This window comes from Dipodomys ordii, unplaced genomic scaffold, assembly GCF_000151885.1.
Source record: "Dipodomys ordii isolate 6190 unplaced genomic scaffold, Dord_2.0 Scaffold28, whole genome shotgun sequence".
NCBI classification, from domain to species: Eukaryota; Metazoa; Chordata; class Mammalia; order Rodentia; family Heteromyidae; genus Dipodomys; species Dipodomys ordii.
Window position 1 is genome coordinate 15,274,871 of NW_012267244.1, and position 10,641 is coordinate 15,285,511.

General features: G+C 42.4%; 1 protein-coding gene across 1 annotated transcript in view; it reads left to right on the forward strand.

Annotated features, from left to right (window-relative positions):
- The window catches only part of Cdk7 (cyclin-dependent kinase 7), a 22,958-nt gene that overhangs the window by 2,529 nt on the left and 9,788 nt on the right, over nucleotides 1-10,641 (forward strand). The window contains exons 2-7 of the mRNA XM_013015824.1: nucleotides 68-290; nucleotides 385-444; nucleotides 2,487-2,520; nucleotides 3,838-3,905; nucleotides 7,521-7,589; nucleotides 10,202-10,312. Of these exons, the coding sequence (XP_012871278.1) occupies nucleotides 68-290; nucleotides 385-444; nucleotides 2,487-2,520; nucleotides 3,838-3,905; nucleotides 7,521-7,589; nucleotides 10,202-10,312 (565 nt within the window). The remainder of the gene's footprint in view (nucleotides 1-67; nucleotides 291-384; nucleotides 445-2,486; nucleotides 2,521-3,837; nucleotides 3,906-7,520; nucleotides 7,590-10,201; nucleotides 10,313-10,641) is intronic.

Genomic DNA, 10,641 nt, shown 5'->3' on the forward strand with positions numbered 1-10,641 from the left:
TAATTTCTTTCCCCCTTTCAATCACATCGGGTTCCCTGCCTGCCTGAATCTCTCTTCCCCGTTCCAGCGCCTGCCGCCGCGGCCGCCGGCCTGCCCAGCCGGCCCGCTGCCTGGGTTCCTTTCCGGGGGGAGGCGAAGAGGACTGTCCCCGAGAGGCCGCCCCTCTTGAGAGAGAGCCTTGGAGTCCGCCCCGAGCCGCTGTCATCCGCAGCGGGACGCGGACCGCCGACCACGCTCCGCCACGCCTGTCCGTCCGCCACCCGACCCTGGAGTCTCTGCTTCCCCCAAACGTTAAACAAAAGGAGACCGGCTCACACCGCCGCCGAAAACTCTCACACACTTGCTATTCCTGGTGCTGTGTTTGTGTTTGTTTGTTTGTTTTAGTTCGCCACAGTATACAAAGCCAGAGATAAGAACACCAACCGGATCGTCGCCATTAAGAAAGTGAGTCGCCCCCTCTACGTGGTCGCTTCTCGAAGATGTCTCTCCGGGATGAGTTTTCGTTTGGTGGGGGTTTTTACCGCCCTTGATCGTGTTCATTTTCAGAGCAGAGTAGCACGCTTTACTTACTGCCTCGTGTTCCAAGATGGAACTCCGGGGCTAGGCTAGTTTGGGTTCTATGAATATGAATTAAAACCAAGAGGAAACGGCGTAGTATTTTTGCTACATAAATGCAGATGTTGACTGAGGGAGCCAGTGCTGTTCAGTGCTCAGGTCTATTTGGTTTATGATCTTTCCCAGGTCACACACAGGCTCTGCCACTGTGTCATAGCTGTATTTTCTCTGGGTGGATTAACACTAAGGTGCTGCTTTTCCCCTGCAGCGGTTCTGATGTGCATTTTCTAAAACGAGTTAAAGAGTTTTTAAACTTGCATTCATTCCAAAGATTTAAGTCATAATTAACTTTCTGTATGTCAGCACTTTGGCCTACATTTTTTAACTTAGCATTCCAAACAGCCAGGAAGTAGATGAAAGTATCTTTATTTTGCAACTGAGTTGCCTGAGGCTAGATGACTTGTTCAGGACACAGCTAGCAATTGCTAAACCAGATGTGTTGCTCTTAACCACTGAAATCTAAAACCCTTACAGGATACTAAGATGCTGTTTCTCTCACATACCTCAGGGCCTCTTGGTGTGGTAGTTGTCGTCCATGTTTGTGTTCTTGCTGTTGCTTTGAATCTGTTTCTCTTTCAAAAATTCTCAACTTTGAAGTGTATCAGATCAGCCTTCCATTATCCAATCTCCAGGTACTCAATACCCGGTTTGCACTCTTCCTCTCAGTATTTTGGCCATCATGTTTGTCTTACTCCATCACTTTCCATCCTTGTTTCCAGCTTGTGTTGTATGATCAACCACTGTACCAACTCCCTTATAAAAAAAATCTTGTCTTGGGACTGGGAAAGTGACTCAGTGGTAGAGTGCTTGCCTTGCATGCCTGAGGCCCAGGGTTCGATTCCTCAGCACCACATAAGCAAAAAGAAAAAAGCCGGAAGTGGCGCTGTGTCTCAAGTGGTAGAGGGCTAGCCTTGAGCTGAAGAGCTGAGGGACAGCCCCCAGGCCCAGAGTTCAGGCCCCACGACCAGACCCAAAAAAAATAAAATAAAAAATCTTGTCTTGACTCCTTCCCTGTCTTTTCAGTTTTACTCATGATCCATGGTATCCTAACTACACTGACTTTCTTTTTTTTCTTTTTTTTTTTTTAGGAGTTACTGATAGCTATTATTATCACCAACGCAGACTTTATGACTTTCTAATCTTTGGACACATTAGGTTCATTCCAGTCCCAGGACCATGACATTTGTTCTACCCTCTTATTGGAACTTTTTCTCTTCAAAATTTAGTGCTGTCAATTCCTTATCATTCAGGTTTCATTTAAATGTCTCCTCAACATAGAGGTACCTTTTGTGTTCATTGCTGCTCAAACGGATGTGCCTTCTTCCTTCCTTGTTCTTTGTAATTGTTCTTTCCTGATCATCTTCCTGGCATTTATCAAAGTTTGAAACCTTACCTGAGTTTATGGTGTATATAATTCCACTCACATAGTACTAGAACTAGGCTTAGCACATTTGTACATGCTCTCTTAAAATGCACTGTCTTAGTATATGTGCATGTGCACCAGGGAGGCTAGAGATAGGAATATCACCTAAGTCCAAGAATTCAGGCTAACCTGGGCAACACAGTGACACTTGTTTTGATCTTTTTTTTTTTTTTTTTTGGCCTGTCTTGGACCTTGGACTCAGGGCCTGTGCATTGTTCCTTAGCTTTTCTGCTCACAGCTCAAGTCCAGCTTTTTGGTGGTTAATTGGATCTAGAGTCTCTAGAACTTTTCTACCTGGGCAGCAATCTTCTGATCTCAGCCTCCTAAGTAGCCAGAAGGCTACTGGTGCCTGGCTTCTCACTGTTTTTGAGATGTTTATAAATTGTCCCTGTCTTAAATGATTGAACACATTTTAATGTGTGGGGTTCTGTTTTTCCTTTTCTACTAGATCAAACTTGGACATAGATCAGAAGCTAAAGATGGTAAGTGTCATATAATTTTACAGCATAGGAAATGTTTTTATTCTGACTGAGAAAATAAGTTCTCATGAGAGCAATGATTCTGTTAGTGTCCTAGAAGAATAAGAGGACACTTGATGATTTTCACCTATTTGAAGATTCAGAGGAACTTACCATCTAAGTATGTGGAAAGCATTAAGGTTGTTCATCACTTCTCTTGCTGTCCTTACTACTATTTTAAGTGTTATAAGCCATTCTTTTATTTCTGAGCTTCTAATTCCATTAAAACTTAAGGATGGAGCTTCATGGAAAGTGCCCAAAGTTCAATATGGAAAAGATTCATTTCTGACTTCAAAGCCTTATTAATGTCAGGTACTGTTTAGTCATTAAAAAATAGTTCTTATGGAAAAGATATGTCACCTATGTAAGTGCCAAACCCAAATATCATAGTTCTATCCTTTGCATTTCTTCTTACCACAAATTGACATTTAGCATAAATAATCAATTCTGATATGTGTAGGACAAGAGAAGAAAGCAAAGCCTGTTTACTAACTCCTTGTCTGGTATTTGTCTGTATGTACTCTTAGTGTAATGGTCTTCAGATAAGATGAGCAATAGATAATGTAAATAATTTTTCATCACTTACCATAATCTGGTTGAGGTTACTTTTAAAATAAAGTAATGGCCTGGCACTGGTGGCTTATGTCTATAATCCTAGCTACTTAGGAGGCTGAGGTGTGAGAATCGTGGTTCAAGGCCAGGACAGACTCTAATCAGACTCTAATCTCCAATCAACTGCTCAGAAAATGCCAGAAATGGTGCTGTGACTTAGGTGGTAGAGTACTAGACTTGAGCAAAAGAAGCTTGGGGACAGTGCCCAGGCCTAGAGTTCCCAAACTGGCCAAGTCCCAAACTGGCCAAAAAAAAAAAAAGTAAAAATAGTAAGAAGAAAGAAATGTAAAAAAAATTAAAATTGTAGCCTGGCGCCAGTGGCTCATGCCTATAATCCTAGCTACTCAAGAGGCTGAGATCTGAGGATTGTGGTTCAAAGCCAGCCCAAGCAGGAGAGTCCCTGAGACTCTTATCTCCAATAAACCACTAGAAAACCAGAAGTGGCGCTGTGGCTCAAATGGTAGAGCACTTGTCTTGAGCTGAAGAGTTCAGGGACAGCACGCGAGCCCAGAGTTCAAGCCCCACGACCGACAAAAAAAATTGTTATAGTCAAAACCATCTTATTTTTTTGTGTGGAATTTTCTTATTTTCTGAGATTATAAATTTTTTCTAAAATAATCCACTGGAAGAAAGTTTGAGATTTAACTCTTGATTTGCCTTTTTACCTAGGTATAAACAGAACAGCTTTAAGAGAGATAAAATTATTACAGGAGCTAAGTCATCCAAATATAATTGGTGTGAGTATGATCTATGTTGCTAATATTTGGGACTGTGTCTTTTCTAAATGTGAAGGTTATGATTTGAAGGTTCAGCAAGGTGATTGGTTCTAATGGAACCTGAAATGTATTTTTTTTTATTCTAATTGTTTCTGTAGACAGTCCTTAAAACTATACACATATAAAGGATTAATCAAGTGTCAGCATGCCTTCCATCCTGGAGCCCTCTAGTACATAGTTAAAAGTGTCAGCCTACATTCCAGAGCCTCCTTTTTCCTGCAGGAAATAATCAAGTTCTCTCTCAACTGTGTATAGTTCTTACCTCAAAGGGTTGCCCTGAAACAAACTGACAATACATGTAAGCTATCTGGAATAGAGTCTAACATGGAGAATAAACATTTTTATTGATTGACCAAGGTGTCCTTGAACTTGTAAGTTCAAGTGATTCCCCTCTGCCTTGGTCTCCCAAGTAATTGGGACTATAGGAGTATACTACTATACCTGGCAAAGATTTTCTTTCTTTTCTTTCTTTCTTTTTTGTTTTGTCCTTAGTGGGGCCTGAACTTTGGGCCTGGGCTCTGTCCCTCAGCTCTTCAGCTCAAGGCTAGTAGTATCCCACCACTTGAGCCACTGCCACTTCCAGCTTTTTCTGCTTATGTCATGCTTAGGAATTGAACCCAGGGCCTCACTCTACCATTGAACTACCTTCCCAGCCCCCTGGCAAAGATTTTTCTTAAGCATTTTATTTAGGAATTTGGTTTTGGTTTTTGTTTTGCTTTGGCAATACCGGGATTTGAACTCAGGAACTTGAGCATGCCTAGGAGGCAGGTGCTCTACCACTTAAGCCAGATCCCTAGCCTAAGAATTTTTTAACTTTAATTTTATTGTAAGGGTGATAGAGGGTTATAGTTAAGTAATGAGCATTTGTTGTCAAGCATTGCTAGCTCCTCCCTCATTTTCTTAGTCTAAGATCTATCTATTTATTTATTTATTTTGGTCCATCATAGGGCTTGAACTCTGGGCCTGAGTGCTTTCCCTCAGCTCTTCAGCTCAAGTCTAGTGCTCTGCCACTTGAGACACATCACCACTTCTGGTTTTCTAATGGTTAACTGGAGATAGTAGTCTCACAGACTTTCCTGCCCAGCCTGTCTTTGAACTGTGATCCTCAGATCTCAGCCTCCTGAGTAGCTAGGATTATAGGCATGAACCATTGGCACCCAGCAGCCTAAGATTTTTATGCGTATGTGCCAGTCCTGGGACTTGAACTCAAGGTCGTGAGCACTGTCCCTGAGCTTTTTTTGGCGGGGGGGGGGGGATGGTCCGGTTGTGGGGCCTGAACTCTGGGCCTGGGCTCTGTCCCTCAGCTCTTCAGCTCAAGGCTAGCGCTCTACCACTTGAGCCATAGCGCCACTTCCAGCTTTTTTCTTTTTATGTGGTGCTGAGGAATCGAACCCAGGGCCTCATGCATGCAAGGCAAGCGCTCTACCACTCTCCCCCCTCCCCCCCCCCCCCCCCCCCCCTTTTTTTTTTGTTAAGGCTAATGCTCTATCAGTTGAGCCACAGTGCCACTTCTGGCTTTCCTTTTTTTTCTTGTGTTTTTGTAGTTTTTTCAAGATAAGAGTTTCAATGACTTTCCTGCCCAGGCTGGCTTCAAACTGTGATTCTCAGATCTCAGCCTCCTAAGCAGCTATGATTATAAGCATGTGTGACTGGTGCTGGGCCAGGAATTATTGTTGAATTGGAAACATGACGTGAGGTTTCCATTAACTTATTTTTAAATTATAACGTGGCAGAATTTATTGGGAGAGCTTAAATGTTTGACTTTGAAAAAATAAACTTTTGGGAGAGGCTTTTTTTGTTAAGTTTTCATCATGTTTACAAAATACCTCTTGAAAAATACAGAAAAATGGTAGAGTGCTTGCCTTGCATGCATGAGGCCCTGGGTTCAATTCCTCAGCACCACATAAGCAAAAAAAAAACCAGAAGTAGTGCTATGGCTCAAGTGGTAGAGCACTAGCCTTGAGCTGAAGAGCTGAGGGACAGTGCCCAGGCCCAGAGTTCAGGCCCCACAACTGACAAAAAAGAAAAATACAGAATTTACAAAAGCAATAAAACTGAGCAAACTTTAGTCATGAGACATTATTTACATACTATGGTAGCAACAGTCTGAGTTATGAAAAATAGAATTAAAAAATTACAATAGGCAGGGAATGTGGCTTAATGGTAGAGTGCTTGCCTAGCATGCATGAAGCCCTTAGGTTCAGTTCCTCCGTACCACAATTACAGATAAAGCTAGAAGTGGTGCTGTGGCTTAAGTGGTAAAGTGCTATATCTCAAGCAAAATAAGGTCAGATACAGTGTCCTGGCCCTGAGTTCAAGCCCAGGACTGGCCAAAAAAAAAAAAAAATGTTACAACACAGGAAAGGTCTAGGTTTCTAGCCTGGCAAAACTTAGATGTAGTTACATAAAAATTTTACAAGTCTGGCACCTGTGACTCACGCGTGTAATCCTAGCTGTTCAGGAGGCTGAGTCAATCTGAGGATCCAAGTTCAAAGCTAGCCCAGGCAGGAAAGTCCAAGAGGTTCTTATCTCCAGTAAACTACTCAGAAAAAGCCAGAAGTGGTGCTGTTGCTCAAGTGGTAGAGTGCCAGCCTTGAAGCTCAAGGACAATGCCCAAGGGCCCAGGACCAGTAAAAAAAAAAAGTCTTATAAACTGAATCACCTCTGCCAATGAGTAAACAAAATGACAAGACTAAATCTGTGCTTGGCAGTGTCAAACTCTTCCCAAAGGGACACCTTTACACTTTACCCACTAACTGACCATATTTATTTTTCAAGTGGTAGGAGGAAACCAGGTTGTAGAAAGTAGAAATATTGTACATGAGACAGTACTTATTTATTTTTTATTTTTTGGGTGCAGTGTGGGGCCTGAACTCTGGGCCTGGGTGCTGACCCTCAGCTCTTCAGCTCAAGGCTAGCACTCTACCACTTGAGCCACAGCACCACTTCTGGCTTTTTTTTTTCCTGCTTATGTGGTGCTGAGGAATCGAACCCAGAGCCTCATGCATGCAAGGCAAGCGCTCTACCACTGAGCCACCTTCCCAGCCCCTGTACATGAGACATTACAAAGTCATTAAGAAAACGCAGAGCCTAAGAGGAAAAGACTATATCCAAGCTTTGGAACATTAATTTAGAAGGCTAGGGAAAGAGATGAGGCAATTGCAGTTTAGCATGGCAAGTGCACATGTGATAGAATAGAGCACAACAGGATTCCTAAGACATCAGACATGTGCTCCAGTGTGCTAATTTCCAGGTGTCCAATTAGATAAAATTCTTTCAGGCTTATAGGAAATTAGCAGCATAAATAAATGCTTAAGTTATAAACAGTTACTTCAGGGCTGGGAATGTGGCTTAGTGGTAAAATGCTTGCCTAGCATGAAACCCTGGGTTCGATTCCTCAGTACCACATAAACAGAAAGAGCAGCAAGTGCAACTGTGGTTCAAGTGGTAGGTTCAGGGACAGTGTCCAGGCCCTGAGTTCAGGTCCCAGGACTGGCAAATAAACAAAAGTTACTTCAATTGGCTTGAGAATATCATGTCAACAATATTGACTTTAAAAAATAATTTGTTTTGCAGCTCCTTGATGCTTTTGGACATAAATCTAATATTAGCCTTGTCTTTGACTTTATGGAAACTGATTTAGAGGTAAGATTATGATTCTTAGGACGTTATTTTCCCCTCTACTTTATCAAAGGAGAGCCTAAATGTTTGTTTTATATCTAAGTATAGGTATTCGAAAACTACTTAATACTGTTGAAGTCTGGATGGATACTAAACCCATTTCTGATCTCTGATTTCTTGTAGATGTTTAGCTATATTCCTAGTGTTAAGTAAAGAGATTGGGATTTCATTAGCATTTCTATCAAGTTCTCTGTAGCTTATTGACCTTTTTTTTTTTTTTTTTTTTGAGAAATGAGCATTAGAACTATTAGACCTTTTTTTTTTTTTTTTTTTTGGTTGGTCATGGGACCAACCCAGCTCTTCAGCTCAAGGTGAGCATTCTACTACTTGAGCCACAGGGCCACTTCCAGCTTTTTGCCCTTATGTAATGCTAAGGAATTGAACCCAGGGCCTCATGCATGCAAGGCAAGTGCTTTACCACTGAGCCACCTTCCTAGCCCCCACTATTAGACTTTAAGCCTTTTTTTTCTTTTTTTTTGTCGGTCATGGGGCCTGAACTTTGGGCTTGGGCACTGTCCCTTAGCTCTTGAGCTCAAGGCTAGTGCTCTACCACTTGAGCCACAGCACCACTTCCGGCTTTTTCTGCTTATGTGGTGCTGAGGAATCGAACCCAGGGCCTCATGCATGCGAGGCAAGGACTCTACCACTGAGCCACCTTCCCAGCCCCTTAAGCCATTCTTTTAAAACCAAAGGTTTGGGCTTTTTATTTTGTCGGTTATGGGGGCTTGAACTCTGGACCTGGGCACTGTCCCTCAGCTCTTCAGCTCAAGGCTAGCATTCTACCACTTGTGCCACAGCACCACTTCTGGTTTTCTGGTGGCTTATTAGAGATAAGAGTCTCAGGGACTTTCCTGCCTGGGCTGGCTTTGAACTGCGATTCTCAGATCTCAGCCTCCTTACCAGCTAGGATTACTGGTTTGAGCCACCAGTGCCCGGCTTAACCAAAGAGTTTTGTTGTTGTTGTTTCTGGTCCTGGGATTTGATTTCAGGGACTGGGTGCTGGCTGTCCCTGAGCTTTTGCTCAAATCTAGTGTTCTGTCACTTGAGCCACAGTACTACCAGCTTTTTCTGAGTATTGGAGATCAGAGTCTCATGGACTTTCCTACCAGAGCTGGCTTTGAAACGCAATTCTCAGATTTTAGCCTCCTAAGTAGCTAGAATTACAGTCATGAGCCACAGTGTGCAGCTCTTACCTCTTTCCCCTTAATGCAATTTAAACTGAATTCATTGTTCTATTTTCATGCAAACTACTTTGACCAGATTCTTCCTTATTCATTCCCAGTATTGTCACCAAACAGTGATAGCTCATATGAGGCAGAGATCCAAGGATCGCAGTTTGAAGCCAGCCCAGGCAGGAAAGTCCATGAGACTTTCTTAATTACTAGAAAACCGGAAGTGGTGCTGTGACTCAAGTGGTAGAGCACTTGCCTTGAACTGAAGAGCTGAGGTGCCCAGGCCCAGAGTTCAAGCCCCACAACAGACCCTAGACCCCCCCTTTCCCCCCCCAAAAAAAAAAGGAATTGATAATTCTAAGTATGAGCTGGCTTAGGTCATAGCTCATGGTTCCATCAGAACTTACTATTACTTTTTCAGCCTGTATTCTTTCCTATTACCTTCATTTGTGACTACACTTTTTCAATATGATGGCCTTTACAGGTTTGTATGAGTTGTATATAGATATATGGAATTGTAATATTAGATACAGTAATTTTAGCTATCCTTAGAGTCTACTAATCCCTGAAGTAGGAAAATGCTTTGTTCCCTTTGATTCTGTCACAAGTACTTGGCTTGACCACTTGATGTGTCCCTTGCTGAGACAGTCAGTCTTCTAGCCAGGAAGCTGGGGGGGGTGGGTCATACCTGGGTCATATGTCCACCTCTGGAGGCCTCAGGTGAGGGTTAGTTTCTACCATGTGGACTAATCTAGAACATGGTAGTTTTTGTTCTTGTTTTTGTCTGATGTGGGGCTTGAACTTGGGGTCTAGACACTGTCCCTGAGCTTTTTTGTATTCAAGGCTAGTGCTCTACCATTTGAGCCATAGTACCACTTCCAGTTTTCAAGTAGTTATTTGGAGACAAGAATCTCATGGGGACTTTTCTGCCCGGGCTGTTGTCGAACCATGATCCTCAGATCTCAGCCTCCTGAGTAGCTAGGAATACAGGTGTGAACCTGGACTATGGTGGTTTGACAAAGAAATACTGAATGTATAAGTTTGAAAAGGCAAGCAAGACTGACCAATGTCTGCTTCTTTTATGCCAAAATTGAAAGAGACAAACTATTACTTTTTTTCTTATTTGTTTGTTAGTTCTTTCTCTATTAGGATTTGAACTAAGGGCTCACAAATAACTAGACAGGTCCTCTAGTACTTGAGCCACACTCCCAATCCCAAAGCATTGTTTCCTCAGCCAGAGATACTTTTTAATCAATTAACTCTGAAAATTCTAATAGTGCATCCTAAGGAGAATTGGGTAATCTCTCTCTACATGAATACTCTCATTTTAAATCTGTCTTTTTTGGTACTATAGAGTCCATTTGAATAACCACCCATGCCTATATATTTTCTGCCTATTGACAGGTTATAATAAAGGATAATAGTCTTGTGCTGACACCTTCTCACATTAAAGCATATGTGTTGATGACTCTTCAAGGGTTAGAATATTTACATCAGCATTGGATTCTACATAGGGTAAGGGATTCTTGTTTTGTTTTGCTTCACTGATATAGTTTGAGACATATCTTACTGTGTGCTACAGGGTAGCCTGGTGCTTGCTGGCCTACACCTCCCAAGTACTACAATTACAAGCCTAACGTCACTACAACTGGCACGGATTTCTTTTTTTCCTACTAGATAGATTAATTGTACAAAGATGCTTTACTGTGATATGCCATGCATATGATGTCCTTTGATCAAATTCTTACTGCTTCTTTTTTTTTGGGGGGGGAGAGGGAGTCCGGTCGTGGGGCCTGAACTCTGGGCCTGGGCGCTGTCCCTCAGCTCTTCAGCTCAAGGCTAGC